This window comes from Sander vitreus, chromosome 20, assembly GCF_031162955.1.
Source record: "Sander vitreus isolate 19-12246 chromosome 20, sanVit1, whole genome shotgun sequence".
Classification (NCBI taxonomy): domain Eukaryota; kingdom Metazoa; phylum Chordata; class Actinopteri; order Perciformes; family Percidae; genus Sander; species Sander vitreus.
The window spans coordinates 3154522-3174161 of record NC_135874.1 but is presented as its reverse complement, the minus strand read 5'-3'; the positions used below and the strand labels follow the sequence as shown (position 1 = coordinate 3174161).

The window sequence follows — 19640 nt, the reverse complement described above, 5'->3', positions numbered from 1 at the left end:
TGTAAGCAGTGAGGAGAAGGTGTGGCACATTCCTGCTGCAGAGGGTTTGTCCTCAGCTGTGTGAACGTGCAGCGAGGACAGACGTGAGGACGCAGGTTGGACTTTGGCCAAACAGGCAACACTGCAGCAGCTCTCCAGCAATATCCAGGAAGAAGCACTCTTATCAGCATACGGTTGGATCATAAATCAATCCTGATTAAATTATTACCCGGAGCTATTGCTGAGTCTTGCTAAACAAAAACAAAAGTTGGTAAACTGGTTTGAAACTCTTCCAAGCTCTCCTAATAGTAGAATCTGTCCATTTAGCGATGAAAAGCCAATACTGATTTTCCTGCCTGTTTATTATTTGTATTACTGTCATGTGTTTTTCTTCTTTTGTCAAGAAGAAGGAAAAATAGCTATTTTTGTGTAAATAAGCAACCTATGGCTACATCCAACAATTTAGGTGACTTTGTGCCAAACTGCTGTATATAACACCAGAAACTACAATAATGATCTTCTCCACAAACATTTATTCACACCAGGTGAAGACTGGAATCCCACAATGCCTTGAAAATCGAGTGTGATCGAGCTTCGCATTGCCCTGTGCTTAGTGGGTTATCATCCCATCGGAGACTTAACCATACAGTAAGTGTGCAGTAAAAACAAAACTAAAAGAGGCTAAAGAGATCCTTAGATCCTTTGCAACCTCTGCATTTTATAGACCTTTCCAGACTTTCCCATTTCTCGCATTGCCAGACCTTCCTCCACAGCGCTGCGGAGGAGGGTCTGGCTAGTCCACACAGCATTCCAGGATGGGGAAAAACGTGCTCTGGTTTATTGGCATTTCTTTAAACCAATCACAATCGTCTTGGGTGGCGCTATGCGCCGAATAGAGCCCCGGTGTCGCTGTAAAATAGCCTCCGGAAGGAACTTGTTTTGGTGGAACATGTGTACAACAGAAAACTCAGATTGGACAGATAGTCTAGCTAGCTGTCTGGATTTACCCTGCAGAGATCTGAGGAGCAGTTAACCATAGTCCTCACAAATCCACCGGAGTTTAGAACGCCAACACAAAGAAAGAGGAAGGTGACGGACATCCGGCCAAAAAGAAGGACAACCGGCGGAATTTCCAGCGGCACAGGAGCAATCCTGGAAGTGGAACGTCGTGGATATAGACTACCACATTAGCCCCCAGGATGTCCAGTTACTCCAGTCACTTGTCTAGATTAGTTCGCCTGCTTTCTCGTTCCCAAATATAAGCCTTTCGTTTTTCATACTGTCAATTAAACTCTCTTTAATGTCTGAATGTCCATGAAATGTGACAAAAATCAGAGAAAAAGATAAGATAAGACTGAACTTTATTCATCCCGAGGGAAATTGTTGTGCAGCAGTTGCAGTACAAAGTAGGAAAGAATGGAAATAAAAACTAAATATAAAGATTATCAATAAGGTGCAAACTATACACAGTGTCAAGGAGCTTTATTATGTTTTTAGTCACTAAATCACCATACATGATGACATATTTGGATTCAAGGTGCAGAAATTGCATAGGAGTTTGTCACATTTTTCTATGGGGCTGTAAACCTGGATTTAGTTTTTTTTTGTAGGGCCATGATACATTGTCCCTACAACCATTAGCCAAAAGGAGGATGTACTTCATAGTTTTGTCTTGTTTCACTTCCTAATTGGTGTTTGCAGACAGCCTTAACCCGATTTATAACCTTTATGCCCCTTTTAGGATTCCCAAACTTCCTGTTCAGACTCAGCTTACTGTTGGTAAGTGTAGCACAAGTGAAATTAGAAAAGGCTCATTTTCCATTTTCCCTCTTGTCTTTCTGCTTCCACACAAACTGCCCAGATTTCCACAGGGGGGAAAGAGAAGGGAACAACAGTTTGTATCCTACATGTCCTAAAATCCCAAACAGAGCACATGTTTTGTTGAAGGTGAGAAAGCTTTGGATGTGGCATGATGATCGGCTGCCCCCTGCAGCTCACACAGAGGTGTGCCAGCCTCGTGCCACACCGTTAGTACCTTGTATCCTGAAGTAGAGACGTCAGCTCTCTAAGTGGACTGGTTTCCAGCTCTCCGTTGCAGCAAATGGCCCTTTACATTAGACTTTATGGATCTGAATAAAGCATGACATTCAAGCTCTCACCCATCCATCCAGGCACTCATGCTATTCCTGTGTATCTGTACATGCCATTTGTTTTTTACACATAAGAAGTCATTTACTGGAGCAAACAATGCTCTGCAGGGGGAAAATTATATTTATCTTTTTTGGGGTGAAGGATGAATAGCCACAAAAGCTGACTTTAATTCCCACAGTGGCTTCTTAAACTGACTTTTTACGACACTAATACTTGAATCACAATCACGTTAGGTAAATCCATCGCTATGTCTGCCAACACCAGTGCACTTTGGCTCCTTCCTCAGATTGCACTCTGGGCTCAAGACTAAATTGCAGATGTAACACGTGGGAGTGGAGACACACAATAATATCCGTGGGCCAAACAGAGAGCAGCTGTCACCAAGGAGTGAGTAATTCCTGCTGTTGCCATGGTAACCAGCCAAATATGGCACCATCACCATCATGAAGATATTTAGATAGATAGATAGGCCACTAAAAATCTCTATTCAAATTAATATTAATGAAATTATTGTTAATGAAACTCATGGATGAATATCATCTTTTAAATTGAGAATTTATTGACAGTGATTATTTTTTGCAATTGTCCAAATATTTAGGCCACGGTTAGGCTACAAAATCTGGTTTTACCTGACAATGACAATATTCTTTCTAGTTACACACTTTATCTAAACCCTCCAAACTAGCTAACGTGACTTTTAAGTTTTTAGCTTAGTTTGTTTGGCGTTTTGAGAATAGAAACATAAAATCTTATACAAATGTACAAATTGTCAAGGATAACACAAGAAATAAAAACAACTATTATTAAATATTCCCACTTACGTGCATTTTACTTTAGCTAGCTAAACGTGTTTTGTGTTAGCTTGCTGGCTAAAGTGTTTTAGCTACTGATTGAACAGTTAAATGAAAAGAAAATCAAAGGGCACATGTGTGGCATGGGGACAAAACATGCAAGGAAAACCTTAATATCACATTCATTGGTCTCTGAACTATACACACTAAAATGTTGTGGCCTGGACTGAATGAGGTTATGTAATGAGGTTATGTAATGTACCAAATGTCTCACAACCTCAGGCTGTCAGGTCACAGCAACGGAAAAGACAGAAGTCGGTTTGTTACAGGAGGGCTGTGGTTTGAATCCCTTATTTAGTTGGGGGGGGGATCTGCAGGACAACACTAATATGGCATACTGGAGATACACAGGTTTATTCAAAGCCTGAATATTAGCTGATATATATCTATTTTTTTACATAAGCAGGAGCATAAACTTGCCAATTATTTGACAAGGATCCCTGAAATGTAACAAAGATAGCCTACTGATCACGACAAAAATCTCCTCATCAAATTTTATTTGGCCTACTGTGATTTTTATTCTGGTAGGCTATTTTGCAAACAAGTATGGGTTAAAAGAGCTGTAACAATCTTCCACTTGTTTTATCCAAAAACAAATGAAAAACAAGAAATCTATCCTTCCCATAAGCATCAATAGGAGATAACAGGAAACTGTCCTGCCTGTGTTCCCTGTATGAAATCTCTCTCCTTTCACAAACTGTGATGGTGCATAAATTCTGTTCTCACAAGGCTGACCGGAGATATGAAAAAAATGAATCTCCAGCTGCTGTCCTGAACGAATTGGTTATCTGTCCAGGTTTCCAGAAAATTAGGTCCCACTTACTGCAGACAGATGGACCTCGGACCAGAGCCAGTATTTCCAGTTCAGTCCGCTGGGACAATTGACTTATCACCAGTCCTCCCCTGACCCCATCTGTGAAGTACTGTGAAGTTTAAAGCCCTCAAACTAAAAAAAATAGCAGAAGAGAGAGATTTCCTTACATGATTTGAATGTTTTGCCTTTTTGTGTGTGAAATCACTTTTAAGTTTAGGATTTCTGAAGTTCACAAAAAAGTAAAACCATGTTTCATGAGCAAGAATTTAAACCAAAGTAGGACGGCAATCAACAATTGTTTAATTTAAATTCAAATGTAAACATTTAGTCCTTAAAATATCAGTAAATTGTGAAAAATGCCCCAAAAACATGTTCCCAGATTCCAAGTCGATGTCTTCAAAATGCTTTTTACCTTCAACTGTCAGTCACAGTCAGATGGCACAGTGTTTGTATACAATTGAGCAGAATCAAGATGAATGGTTTTTGAGGAGAGAAAAGACCTTAGATTTTTTCTTTTTTCATGGACAATGAGTGCAGGCTACAGCTGTGTTTATTCTACCATGCCGACCAGTTCACACATACAGGACACTCTGGATCCACAACATTAAACAGCATGTAACTGATTAGAGAAAGAACAAAAACGAGCAGAAAAAAACTAGGGGATGTGCTGATATTACTAATATTCTTTTATTTTACTGCACAAATGCATGAGACTTACCAAAGGCTGAGGCCACTATTTGTTATTACCTTCCAGACCGAAGAATATGACCAGATGCCTCTACGGTTCAGGTTTGGGAAGACATGGGAACAATGAGTCTGCAGTCATGCTAGCAGCTCTGTGAGACTGTACTGCTTAGGCACAGCGGTGCTTTGAGCTAAATGCTATCAGCACGCTGGTTATAATAGCCAGGTATCAATCTAAATGTAATGCAAATTTTATCCGATTTCACAGAAAATCGGCAAAAGAAAATGCAAATGAATGTGCATGTCATTCCACTACACTTATATAATTATAACAAGGTTGGCGCATTGAGATAAACAGTCGGTGGCGCTAGTACTCCGGTCAGGTGCCACTAAACCATGCAGAAGAAGATGCAAGATGATGTAAATTAAAAGAGGACATGAAAATATGGCATTTATTTGTTTTGTGTGTAGATGTCATTCATTTCTTTTCAATGGCCATTTAAGTCACATGCTCCATGTCATGATTCATTTGCTATTGCACCTTCACATGTTGCTTTTATTGATGCATCAACTTTTCCACCTCAGCCAAGTGTACACATTTTTTTGTGTGCGATATTTGGACCTTTAAAAACCAATATTTTTTTTGTTATATATTTGTATTTAAAATGTTTGCAAATTGAAATGATATATCTATGGAGTTAACATGGCAACAGCTGAAAGTCAGTTATTTGCAGGTATTAATCATAAACCAAAGTATTGGACAAATTCAACCTGACCTGATGGTGGCGCTAGATGGTCACGTTAAAGGATAACCAAAGTTGTTACAGTTCACCCCGAGGGTGACGTGGATAATCCAGAGATAGTTTTTTGCAATATTTCACTTAAAACAAAAATGTCAACCTTAATGGTGGCGCTAAAGGTAAAATCAGTATGGTTCATCCTCTGGTGATGAACCATACCTCTGGTCTGCACAAAATCGTATGGAAATCCATGCAGAAGTTGTATACATGTTTTGTATTTTGTACACTTTAGTGCTTTATTTAGATATAAAAAAAATGTGTCGCACAAAAAGAGAAAATCAGAAGCCACTTTGACACCAAACCTTGTGTGCATTCATTTTAAGGGTCATAGTGCACTTATTAGCCAACCAGGACTGATTATTCAACTAACCAATAACAGGGTTGTGTTTCATCAGCGCAGACACAATAGGTAATCCCAAACCAATGTCAAATGTACTGAATCAATCCCCTGCCTGCTGATGCTCCTTGTATCTGCCACACAGGTCAAAGAGATTATAAACGATTTAATTTTAACCCCCTCAGCCCTGCAGTCATGGCAGCTTACGCTAATCGATGCAAGCTTTTCTCACCCGGTAAAGAGAGGTAAAGAGGGAATATTACATAACACTCATCTGTTTCTGCATTGCTGCACAGCTGACAGCACCAGGGACCCTGCTGCATACTACATGACATAACCCCCCACACATCTGACTACACACTGTCCTCCCTTCATCTCTATTTTACCCCCCCAAGCTCTCTCTGCAGCTCTCTCTGTTCAAAGTGATTCTTCTGTGTGACTAGTTTTACACGGAAAAAAAGCAGACATACACTCAGTTTATTAATAGTCTATCCATCTACAGACTCTGCACCACATTCTTGCACTGCTCAGAGTCTCATGCGTCTTATGATTCACCCATTTCTCCGTCTCGGTCCATTCTGGATGTTATGTTCCTCATGACATAACCATCAACACACAGTATACACTCTGCCCTCCCTTTATCTCTGCATGTTTATCCCTGTTTCCTTAAGCCCAGCTGCCTGACACTCTCATGTCAAAAAGGTTTTGTTGAGACATATAACAGATGTAGACAGCCAGGAAATATAACTAAAGTGTTGTCGTGTTTGATTCTGATCTTGAGACTACTGCAATGTTACTTTGTGTCTGTGATTCGTTGGTTTAATGCTATGCTTGTTTCTGCCTTTCTAAGAATAAAGACAAAGTTAAAACAAAAACTCATTTTGTTTGGTTTATTTTCTAGGCCTAAAACAAAACAAAAAAAACTAACATTGGCAAAGCTATAGCTAAAGCTAATTGGTGGCTACTGTTAGCTACCATCTTCTTTTGTTGTTGTCTTTTGCTAACATTGGAAAAGTTGTAGCTAGCAAAACGTGAAAGCTAATTGGTGGCTACTGTTAGCTACCATCACTACACCCAATCATTTACAGGATTTCATCTGTAGTAGACCTGCAGGCCAAAAACAAAATAGCTAACATTGGCAAAGCTATAGCTAAAGCCTAAAATTAAGGCTAATTAGTGGCTAGTGCAGGCTAATGTTAGCTACCATCTTCTTTTGTTTGCTTATTTTCTGTACAACACACGAAAGAATTTACAGGATATCAAGACCTTTAGTGCTTAAAGCTAACGAAAAAAAGGCACAACTGGCAAAGCTCTACTGGAGCTAAAACATAAAACTTACTACTACAATAATGATGAACTACATTTACCATGTGTACATGCATAACACAGCATGGGTGTGCTCTGTTTGATGAGTGAGTTTCCATCTCAAATATTTGAGCCCTGATGAGGATTAGAGACTAGTGTTCTTGGTAAAGTACGTACAAACTTAGCAATGTTTCACTTTGATGATTTAAAGAGGTTATCAAATACATATTAACACTCTAAATTTAAACACTTTAAAGGTGTCTTTAAAGGGTCCACACAACAGTGTTTATTTAACTTTGAAGTTTTGGTATTTTAACACTTAACACAGAGCTTTTCTCAACACTAATGTGCAATGTTAGAAATAGACTCCCTTGCAGTGTCATTTTATAACTATGGTGTTGTTTCCATATTAAGACTTTGAGGTGTAAATGTTGCACACAAACTAAATTAACTCAACCTAGAGACCTGTGAATTTTCTCACTAACACCAGAAATGTAACTCCCCTGAAGTGTGGTTGAGCAAACAAAACACAGACTCTTACCATAAAGTAAAAGTACTCATTGTGTAGTCAAATGTTCCCTGTCAGTGTTTTCCCCTTGTATATCTGATGTTTCTGGAGTCATATTCCTGCTGCATTAATGTCTACAGTATGTTGCATTTTCCTGCTGTAGATGTTTAAGCTTGTGCTCATTTTTAACCCCTTTATATACTGTTGGCTACTTTAATCTACAGCAATGCATCATGGTCTATAAGATCATCATATGTTTGTAGCGTTGCTGTCCTGTGAGAACCCCGTATCTTCTCATGGTGTCAGAAAAACAGCCCTGTTGTCTGTTTTGTGACGATGTATTCTCCAGCATTTTCGCTTTTCCTCCTGGTTCAAAATTGACCCGGTCTGTTTTGCGTGTTTTTAAAGCAAACAGTAAAAAATGATCACCCAATCTGTGTTACATATTTTTAGGCAACTTCATTACAACAAGTTTTACACCTTTTTTAGAATTCATGGTCAATAAAAGCATACTTAATTTCTGAGTTAGAAAAAAGCAGAAAGTATCAACTATTTTGCCTAGTTGTTAAGATCAGAGGAATATATGTTTATGGATTATGACAGATTTTGACCAGGTAAGACAACAGATGCTACAAAATTTTGTAGGAACCATCCATGTTATTTTCGGGCTGTTTGGTTGAAAGAAACCCATATTTCTGATCAATTGGTCAAATTTGACCCGAGGAAAACATGAGGGTTAAAGTCTTTATTTAGCTTAAGAAGAAGGATAATGTTCTCAACACATAAAGGAACACTTCATCCTTCAGTTTATCACAAAAATTCAAGTACAGTACTTGATTAAATGGGTTACATTCCACCACTGTTAAAGGTTCATTAAAGCCCTACGGCTGCATGTAGGTCATCACACCCTTGATGGTATTGACGTTGCCGTGGTGATGCTTGCTGCAGAGCGTTTATCACCTCCGTGTTCCACATTATGTAATCAGCACAGCCTCACAGAGTGATAACACACCATTGTGTGCTGTCATCAACACTGTGTGTGTGACTGGAACCTTGCCCAGAGTACATCAGTCCATACGCCCCCTGCTGCTGGCCCACAGGCTGCCTGCAGAGCTGAGCATGTAGCGCCCTCTGGTGGCTGCACGTGAAACAGGGATGTGATGTTAATTCTTCTTTCTTAACAGGAAGGTCAGAGGTCGTGGTCAGAGCACTGTGGTCTCACAGCAAGAAGGTTCTGGGTTCAAATCCAGGTCGTTCTGGGCCTTTCTGTGTGGAGTTTGTATGTTCTCCCCAGGCTTCCTCCAGGTGCTCCGGTTTCCGCCACCATCAAAAAACATGTACAGTTGGTCCCCGGCTGCAGTAAATGGCTGCCCACCGCTCCGTTGAGGGATGGGTTAAATGCAGAGAATGAATTTCGCTACATGTATGTGTATGTCACAATAAAGTACCTTTACTCAAGTGCTGGCAGGGATTCAGTTGGTGAGTCTTTTTTATTTTTTTGTACTTTTATTTTGAAAAGCTTCCTCCTTTTGTTCTCGACTTGCCGATGTCTACCCCCTCATCTGATTATCTAAGTATTTGTGATACTTGTACTTCACTTGAGTATTTTAATCTCATGTCACTTTCGACTTCTACTCCACCACAATTTAGAGGGAAACGTTGTACTTTTTATTTCACGCCATTTATCTGACAGCTTTAGTTAGTTGAGTAAGTAAATGTAATGTTTGCACATAAAACACATGGAAATGCTAAATACAGCTTTGGCAATAAGTCAATTCATTCATTAACAGAAAATGAATTTGCAGTTATTTTGATTCTCATTTGTCATGTACAAACATTTCATGGCTCCAGCTTCTCGAATGTGAGGATTTGCTGCTTTTCCTTAGCCGAGGTTTGGACTCTTGGTCAAACAGACAAAACAAACATCGTGGAGGTGTCCCTTTGGGCTCTGGGTAATTGTGACGCCATTTCTAACTGGATTAATGGACGATTAATGGAGAAAATAATTAGCAGATTAATCCTTAATAAAAAATGACTTAATAGTTAATTGTTCAAAATGAGCTCCAGCTCAACCAACTCCAACAGTAAAAGCCTGCTTTTACATAAATGCATTAGTAATAATAATCTAGTTATATAATATATATTATAGCTAGGGCGTAACTTTGGGTTCAACATTGGGGGGGTCTGCAAGGATTCAAAAAAAGCAACAAAAACATCGAAAAAAATCGTCCAGAAGCAATCATTTGCACCAAAGGCTTTGAAAAAAAAAAACTGAAAAAGGCACGAAATTTTTTGAAAAAAGTGTCCAAAAAAACCTTGAAAAAGGAGACAAAATTGCTACAAAAAAACTCAAAAAAAAGGTGACCAAGAATCAGAGAAAAGCAACAAAAGTTGAAAAAAAACGGCAAAAAACATTGAAAGGAACAAAAACTTTGGAAAAAAACCAGTTTGGATTATTACTATTTTACCGTTTGGATTATAAGTACTTTTACTTGAGTAAAGGACCTGAATACTTCTTCCACCACTGTCTCATTGTTTCATTTGAATAACGTATCCACTATTTCATAAGAAAAATAGCAAAAATTAAAGAAAAATCTGAAAACATTTACATTATTTTGTGTAACAGACCTACGTGGTTAGGAGCCACTGCTGTACGGAACAAAAGAAGCTGCTTCATTATCTCCTTCGTTGCAGCGTCGATGCAGGAAAATTACAGGTTCCCACTCGAGAAGACACATTACACCCTCAAACAGAGAAACCGCTCTGCCCAAAATAAACCAGCAGCTGGATTAGAATTAAAAAGGTTGTATTTTTTTGTTCATTACAATATATTAATATTCATATCAGTGTACTGTAGCCTGCTTACAGTACTGTAGTTAAGGCTGGAAAATACACAAGATTTGATGACAGAAGTTTGACAGAAAAGGACAGTGGTGGAAGAAGTACTCATATTTCAAACAAATATCCACATAATGTCATTGTTGGATACATTTGTTGCTTTAAAGATATGTTTTACAGTTGCTGTGTTTACATTTCTGGATGTTGAACAAGTCCCATCCATTAGTTTCAGCAATGTAAGCCTGTCTTTAAGCAGATTAAAGCCTACTTGCTTACGATGTATCCTTCCAGCAAGTAGTCTGGCTCTGTGTCAAATACAAAGAAACCAGTGGGGCCGAATTTCTCTGCAAAGAAAAAATTGGCAGTTGAGGAATTTGTTCTGCTTTTTTTTTTCCTGTTTCACTGAATCTCACTGTGAATAAAAAACTACAGCTAAATCCATGAAATGGAAATGCACCAGCAGTGCGGGAATGTTACTCAAGTACTGCACTTAGTACACATTTGATTGCATTTTAAGTGGGAAATAGTTATATTTATTTATTTAAATATTTTTTCTACATATTTTAATTTATATGGACACCAGACTGAGCTAGCATATTCAAGATGGGATCTTACCAGAGCTTTGTATAATGGTAAAAATATATCCTTGCATAGATTTTGAAAAGTTCTTTTAATTATTGCAATCATAGATGTTGCTTTTTTTTTACTTTTTCAGAAATCGTTGGTTCAAAATGAGCTCAACCAACTCCAACAGTAAAATCTGCTTTTACATTAATGCATGAGGAATAATAATCTAATGATAGAATATATAATAGTATAACAGTCACATTTCTATACTTTTAATACTTGATTTTCCTGATTATACTTGCATACTTTTACATACAAGTTTATACAAGTTACATTTTCAATGCAGGACTTGTAACTAATTCTTTACAGTGTGTTATTAGTACTTGTGCTGCATGTGACCTCAGAGTAACTCTGCCTGTTAGTGCTGCTGATGGAGGCGGATGTGAGCTTTAACTGAGAGAGACTCAGTGTTGGTGAAAGGTCACTTAATCCCCCACATGGAGAGTCTCTCTGTAGAGGCGCCCGGGCGTTCAGAGACCGGAAAACATAGCCGCCGTCTCGTCCCAGTCCAGTCTCCTCCCTGCTGTTATCATCACTGGTAAACCCCCACAAACCTCAAGTGGCGGAAGAAGTATGCAGATCCTTTACTGAAGTAAAAGTAATAACACCACACTGTGGAAATACTCCACATTTATCAAGTGGACACAAACACCGGTGTGTCCAGGTGATAATATGACAGCTTCGAAACTTGATAAAAAGGGCTGGAAAAATAATTGGCCAAATGCCACCAACTCCTCTTTAGGGGCTCTTCGAGGAGGCGGTGGGGAAACAGGGTCTCAAAATCACCCACGACCCAAATTACGTCCTGTACAGTGAGTATCAGCTGATGCCTTCAGGCAGAAGGTACAGGTTCCCAAACTGCAAGTTTAACAGGTATAAATTCTCATTTGTGCGGCTTTCAATCAAATTAATGAATAATAACAGATAAGATGTGTGGGGGGGTTAGGGTGTGTGTGTGTGTGTGTGTGTGTGTGTGTGTGTGTGTGTGTGTGTGTGTGTGTGTGTGTGTGTGTGTAGTGGCTGCAGTGATGTATTTGTGACTAATACTGCTAAATAATATTTGTGGTACTTACCATTATGGTTATAGGATGTGCAACGCCTGATAGGGTACTGGTGCAATATTTTATATATATATATATATATATATATACATGCTATACATATTTGATATGGTATTATGCAATTGGACATTGTGCAATACAGAAGTTATTGACCACAGCATGAGTTAACGGGAAATGTTCAATCATTATCAAAATGAAGTGCAATAAGAGGGGGAGGATGTGTTCTGGGTTCTCTCCTGTTCATCTGTATTGTGTGAGGTTTATTAAATGTTCATTGAAGCATTGGATGAGATAATGTATGATTATGTTTCTATGTAGGTTAACTGTATGTTTATTGTGTGTCGCCATTTTGTTTCTCTCAAATGCCCAAGATGAATTTCTCCTATAGGAGCCAATAAAGGCTTATCTTATCTTGTCTTATCTTAATATGCCCCTGATCTTCCCAAAAAAATCTATTTATTGATACAGGTTATCGTAAAGGTACGTGGTTCTCACAGGACAGGACAGAGATGCTACAAACATATGATGATCTTATAGTCCATGATGCATTGCTGTAGATTAAACTAGCCAACAGTATATAAAGGAGTTAAAACATACACATTAATGCAGCAGGAATATGACTCCAGAAACATCAGAAATACAAGGGGAAACACTGACAGGGAACATTTGACTGCACAAATTTAAGTAGGCTACATTTTTCTGATAATACATCATTTTACTTAAGTAAGATTTTGAATGCGGGATTTTTACCCGTAACTTGAGTATTTTTACATTGTGGTGTTACCCAAGTAAAAGCATTTTACAACACGTCACTTATTCTGAGCACTTTTTAAGTACGTGCTTGATGGTAAAACTGACTTAAGTCACCCAGTCACAGGTAAAGTCTTTGGGCAGATGTTGTCCAAACTGTCCTGTAACTGTAAGATCGTAGGTTTGATTCCTGCAGCAGTGCCCTTGAGCGAGACACCCATCCACCTGCTCTGGGTGAGAGCGTCAGCTAAAATTTGAATGCCCGTTTTACAGCAGAGAGTGAGTTTGTGGTGCATGAAATGTCTTTTATCCAGCTGCGATACTGTATGTTTTCTTAAAATAACCCTGAGTCAGCATTTTCAAAGTTTGTGATCGCCTTTTAAAAGAAACTTTGCCTGTGTTCTCTGGAGAGCTGCCAGGAATAAAAAAAAAAAACACATTAACATAACACTGATCAAGACACGCTGTCTTTATTTTGCAGTGGGAATACAAATTGAAAACACAACCATCCATGGAGCATTCACACGACTAATATTTTTTTTTCCAGTCTCAGTGTGCTTTTTGTACAAGCGCGTCTCGGAGGAGAAACAGCAAAAGCCCGTCACAATCAATGCAGGTAAAGGCGACTTAAGAAAACATATTTGGAAAATAAATGGAATGCAATACCCTTTTTTTTCATCACAGAACACATGACTGTCATTTGCAGGAAGAAAGGCAGAGCAGCAATAACCAACAGTGACTAAAGAACATAAAAACTGTGCTTCAATAAAAGAACCTTTTGCTAAAGCTCAATAAGGAAGATCCCTCCTGGTAGACATTTTTGCTTTCTAACATCTTGTCCACTTTTAGAAACAATCAACCTTCGCCCTGCGTCGTACGATTGGTTGCTGGATCGATCGGGATGTTGCAGTAGTAGAGGAGGAGTTGCAGTAACTTAGTAATAACTAGTTGCACCAAACAAGATAGTTACAACATTATAAATAAATGGAACAGTACTCTCACGTCTGTACTTAATGCTAAGCAGCCGGCTAACTTAGCTTAGTACAAAGACTGGAAACGGGGGGAAACGACTACCCTGGCTCTTAGTTAAAAAAATCATTTAGCCCGTATTTGCCCAGAAAACAACCATATGGGTCAGCAAGCAGCTCATAACAACCCACAGTCAGGTTTCTTGTTAGGTGGCGACCTCTTGTGGCTGGAGTAATTATCGCGAGAGCAAACAAGGAAGTGAGGTGACAAAGTATAGGAGCGCCACGTTACGTTAAATAAAACTGTCACATCATTAAACCGCCACCGTGAGGCACTACATAGAATGGTTCTTTGTGTCTTTTTGGGACTTTTTGGAACTCTACCTATACTGTCGTTTAGGTATAAGGGTGAGTTGAAATCATCCTACCAGCAGCTCCAAAACTTCTAACTTTAAATCTCATTTGTTAAATCTGTAAAAACAAATGCTTAAAAATGACATTTCGCAGTTGTACTTATGGTAATGTGCCGGACTATTTCTTCACTGGGACCAGCGAAATGTGGATTAATCCACCACTGAAAATAGTCCCCAACAAATTTTATTTTTATTTTCTCCTGTTTTGAGTAACGTTTGTTTAAAACTACAGTGAAGAGCTGTGAACAGGAAATTACAGAGCTGTTTAAAAAAACACACTAAAAACACACTAACACACTAAAACACTAAATATCCATTGCCTGTTTTTAAAGATTTGGATTAATTCTTGGATTAAGGCAACCAACGGAGACTTGGACAGAGCCATGCTAGCTGTAAAAAGCTAGCAGTGGAACAGCTAATTGTCATTTCTAGATTTTCTACACTCCAGTTTTTGTACCGATAAAACAAATGACATGTGGTAATTAGTGAGATTTAGAGGTGTTGCCTTTGTTACCAGTCTTTGTGCTAAGCTAGGCTCACCACATCCCTGACGTGAAGCTCCAGTGTGAAATTCTTATTATCTTTAGTGAGATTTTAGTGAATGAAACAAACTCGATTGAGCCAATGATCATGAATGCACACCTCCTCGCGAACAGGTGGTGTTCATCCCGCTGAAACCATGGATTCACATCGAGTTTGTGTAGTATTCAGTTTTCTGCGGTGTACGAAACACTCGTATGAGAAAACCTCACAGAAAAAAAAAGTACCAGAGGTTAAGGATAGGAATATAAAAAGCACAAATTGTGCAAGTACAATGCTGTGTTTGAACATAAACCCAGCATAGTGTTGACTTTAGACTCAAACTTACAATCAGCTGCTGCAAACTGTAACTTAAGGACAAGCTCAAAAACATTAGTTGCACCTTAAACCACAACCAGCATAATTTTTGGGTGTGGTAAGAAAAAGGTGTTAGCCGGTGTTAAATTGCCATTTTCAGGTTTTTAGATTTGTACAACCGTCTACCTTCTTCTTCCCCACCGTAATCCCCATTTTAAGGATTCTGAAATCAATTTTGGTACTATGAAATACAAAGACAAAACATTCCTCAATGACTACATTCAATATAGGATCAGAAAAAAAATGAAATCTTTTAATCTGCAAGTCACTCCCTCCATTTGGTGTAAATGCATCGTCCTGTAAAGGGCTGATAGACGTCAGACAGCCACCATTCAATACCCACTGAGTCTGAATCTCTGAAACTCTTTGACTAATGGACTCCAGTGCCACCAAGTTTAGATACTCTGGATGGACCCGAGCTGCTTTTAGCGCTCCATCGCAGTATGTGTTGGGGAATACAAGACGTCTGGGTGGAGAAGACTGGGAAGTTATGTTGTTTCAGGATTAAGGATTAAGAATTTATCAAATCTAAACCACCTATCAATTTAAGGACATCAGTTTTTTAAAGAGCTGTCATGCCACACAACGCTGCGCTTGAGCTTAAATGACATCTTTCTCATGAAATGTCCTTTTAAAAATGGGATTTAAAGAAGTTGACTCTCTGAAGCTTTGTTTCAGCAGTTTTAAAGGATAAGTCTACATGTAATATTCTACATTGTTCAACAAATCTCATGAAAAAGACCCAAACCAACAGTAAATGTATCACCGTGAACACGCACACTGTAGTTTATTTTGACTCAATCCTACAAACACCGTTCTACTGCCACAAATACTCACTAGAGCACCAAATGTGAATTAATCTGCCGCTGAAAATAGTCCCCAACAAATGCACTATTTTCTCCTGTTTGAGTTAACATTTGCTAAAAAAAATACAGTGTCCAACTGTTTTAGGAAATGATTTAGCATTTTTAAAAAACTAGTGAAACAATATCTTTGTTGCCTGTTTTTTTTTTTTTAAACCTTTGCATTGATTTGCTTGGTTTTGGTCTTTCCACAATACCTCTTGACAAAAAATAATATATGGAATATCGGCAGTCTTATCCTTTAAAATGTTGCTCCGTGACTTATATTTGAAAAACTTTTACACTCATGCAAGGACGTAGTAGTTAATGTATAGAAATACGTTCTTTCAGACCTATAAAATCCATCATCCTTTCTTGTCTAAACACATAATGGCCGCTAAAATGCATTATAATACTGTCATCAATTATTATTCATTCAGAAGTGAAATTCGTTTGTAAGTCTACTTACTAGAATCTGGTCTATATATATATATATATATATATATATATATATATATATATACATACACACACACACACACACATACACACACAGTACAAAATAAAAGGGAGAAGTGGGGATATTTGGGAATATTTTGGAAAGGGTTATCAGCTCCCTCTCTGACAAAAACCTTCAGAAAACATTTAGAAAATGGTGCTTTACCTCACTGCCACGCTCCTTTTTTGGTTTGTACTTCTCTCTATGAACCACAGAGTATAAATTAGTATGGTTGCCAGAACGGCCAATCATGGAGGCTCCACTAACACTGAATAAAAAAAAGAGGCTTCGAGACACTATGATGACAAGACAAAAAAAGATCTAAGTAACATTTCTTTATGTTGATAAATTATCAAATGAATGTTTAAAATGGAAGCAATGTACAGAAATGCAATAACTAAATACATGTATGTGTACAACGTACACACATATACATATTTTTTATTTTTTTGCATACAAAAAGAGCAAATGTGAACCTAAGGTTGGACCAAGGTTTGGTCTGAGAGAGCATAAGGCTCGCTGTGAGAAAGCATCTGTTGCAACAACCACCAGCAAGCAGGCTGACGATGTTTAATGAACACTGTTTAATCTAATTTTCTTCCGTATGAGACAGCTCCATACCCAGGAGGCCGAGCTGCAGGCCTCGTGCCAAAAAAATGCTTCCAACAGCAGCTTAATGCACATAAAAAGGGTCTGTGGGACTTCACTGGGACATGTTATTTACAAAGCAGTGAAACACAGAGCTTTCTAGGCAGCCGAGCAACAAAGATTTGCTTCAGCTTTATTGTAACTTGTTGTCGGGAAACTATCGACACATTTGACCCTTTAGTTTGCGTTCACACTGCGAGCAACCAGCATCGACAAAGCAAAGGAAAACTATTCCTACAGAGCTGAGAGAACAGGGACACCCACCAGTCAGATAAGGGCCAAAGGTTGTCTCTTTTCCTCCTGAGGTAGAATTCAATTCATAAGTCTAATTCAAATCTTCCACTTCACCTCAAAGTCCATTAAGTACATCTCAGATATTTTACTTACTAATACGAAAACTAATACTGCAGTTTAAAAATACTTTTACAAGTAAAAGTCCTGCATTCCAAATGTTACCTTAGTAAAGTACTAAGGATTAGAATCAAAATAGTGTGTGTGTGCTCAAAGTAAAAGTACTCATGCAGAATGGCCCATTTCAGAATAATATATATATATATATTACATTATTGGATTATAATGATTGATTCATTGATGTTTTCATCACTTTAATGTTGCAGTTAGTTGGAGCTTATTTTAACTACTTAATATACTTCTGGGTAGCTTAATCTATAATGATACATCATAATGTATGCATTGATTATATTTTGTATTAATAATCTGAAACTACAAGTAACTGAAGCTATCAAATAAATATAGTAAAAGGTATAATATTTGCCTCTGAATTGTAGTGTTGTAGAAATATAAAGTAGCAGAAATTGGAAATAATGGAATTGGAAGTACCTCAAAATTGTACTCAAGTACAGTACTTGAGTAAATATACTTAGTTACTTTCCCCCACCGATTAAATTGGTGTTACGCAGCTTGTTATGTCCGACATGGTCTTCATCAGCAGTTGCCATGCAAGGGTAGATGTTCAAATTTCATTCTTGTATTTGCCTAAATTCCTGTTTTTAAAACTTGCATTAACAGACCTTTGGCTTCTTAGGGGCACAACGTTGACATTTCATCACCTTATAAAGTTGATGGGGCAAACATGTTAACAAACGGTCGTATATTAACACATCCAGCAGTAATGGAGCAACATTAGCATTCTTTTGGAGTAGTGTTTGTGTCCGTCTGATAAATGTAACTAACATTCTCTCTCTTTTAGCTGTTTTTGGTCTCCACCAACTCCTGAGAGAAATATCTGTCTTTTTAGCTGATAAACGCTCCACTACTCTGCTGTTTGCTGCTGAGCAGGTAGTTTACAGTGGGTTTATGAGAGCATGTTTTGTTAAAAAACAACAACAGCTGCCTGCTGCTGCTGCTGCTGCTGCTGCTGCTGCTGGAAACAATGCTATGAGAGCTGTGAGAGTGAACCAAAACAGCAAAGTTGCCGCAAAACCCAAACAATGAGCTGTAAGGTGCTAAAAAGCTCTGTTGGGCTGAGGGGAACTGCAGAGTCAGGTGATAATTCTCCGAGTTCCGTACGAGCGACCCCTTTTACATACATGTCATTTGATCCATCGTTTTTTGATCCATTTGATCCATTCCTCAAATGTCAATTTGAACATCTACATTTCCATGACCACTGGGTTAAACTCAGCCGATGAAGATAATGCGATATGACTGAAAGCTCCAGAAGAGCTCCTGAATAAGGTGTGATTCGTCAACCGCTGTTTTAGAGGTCAAGCATGAGCTTTAAAAAAAGAGAGCCAGAGATCGGCCCCATCAGCAGCCAGGCTGTTTGCAGTGTGAAAGCACAATGTCACTCATTTTATTGCCTGCTGCAAAGCAGCGTTGTCATTCTGTGTTACCACAAAATACTGACCCGAACACCTTCTAGCTTGCGTCTTTTATCATCAGGGAACAAATACGGATTAAAAAAAACCGCCTCAATTTCTGACAAGTAGTGCAAATTTCTTGTGGCGTTCAGAGCCGGGGTGCTCTCCACTAACACATTCAGTGCTTTAGCGTTGATGCATATCAAAAATGACTCCCTACTCATTACAAGGCTGCTTTTACACAAACCGGTTCACAGGGAAGGGTGAAACTAAAGGCACAGAGATTTTTTGGGACTTTTCTCTTCCAGTCCTTTCCCTTTCCCTCTCCTCCCACCGTCTCGAGCAGCAGCTTCGAGAAGTTTCTAGAAGGCTGCGTCGACTGCGATTACCATCAAATGCTCTGTACCGCACAGGAGCCGACTGCCGTCCCTGTGAGCTTCAGCCTTGATGTGTCAATCCAGAGGATATCACCGCCTCAGCCTCCCTTCCTCTTCCTCTCCCCGGGGACCTCTCACAGTCCCAGTCAGTAGAAAGCAGTGGGTAGAAACAAAAAGCAGCAAAGATTCCACCTCCTCCTCTTTCTTCCATCTCTGAATTTTAAAAAACCTGATCCATTTATAGCCTAGCACGATCATACAGTCACAACAAACATATTACAGACTAGCAGCTACACAAACAGCGAGGGAAACGTACTTTTATCTTTTCAAACATCCTCACAACATAAAATCTCGACTGCTAACTTTATCTGTATCTCAGCTGCATTTCTCGTCGTTTGACAGCTCGCCAACGACAGCTGTGGTTTGCAGGATTTTTCGTTGGCCACAACCAGTCGTGAATTTGGAGCG

At 38.7% G+C, this 19640-nt stretch overlaps 1 protein-coding gene across 1 annotated transcript in view; it reads left to right on the top strand.

Annotated features, from left to right (window-relative positions):
• Positions 1 to 8807, top strand: part of trmt61a (tRNA methyltransferase 61A) — a 46908-nt gene extending 38101 nt beyond the window's left edge. Inside the window, exon 4 of the mRNA XM_078276995.1 lies at positions 8614 to 8807. Coding sequence (XP_078133121.1) covers positions 8614 to 8792 — 179 coding nt within the window. The 3' untranslated portion in view covers positions 8793 to 8807. The remainder of the gene's footprint in view (positions 1 to 8613) is intronic.
• The last annotated feature ends 10833 nt before the right edge of the window (positions 8808 to 19640 follow it).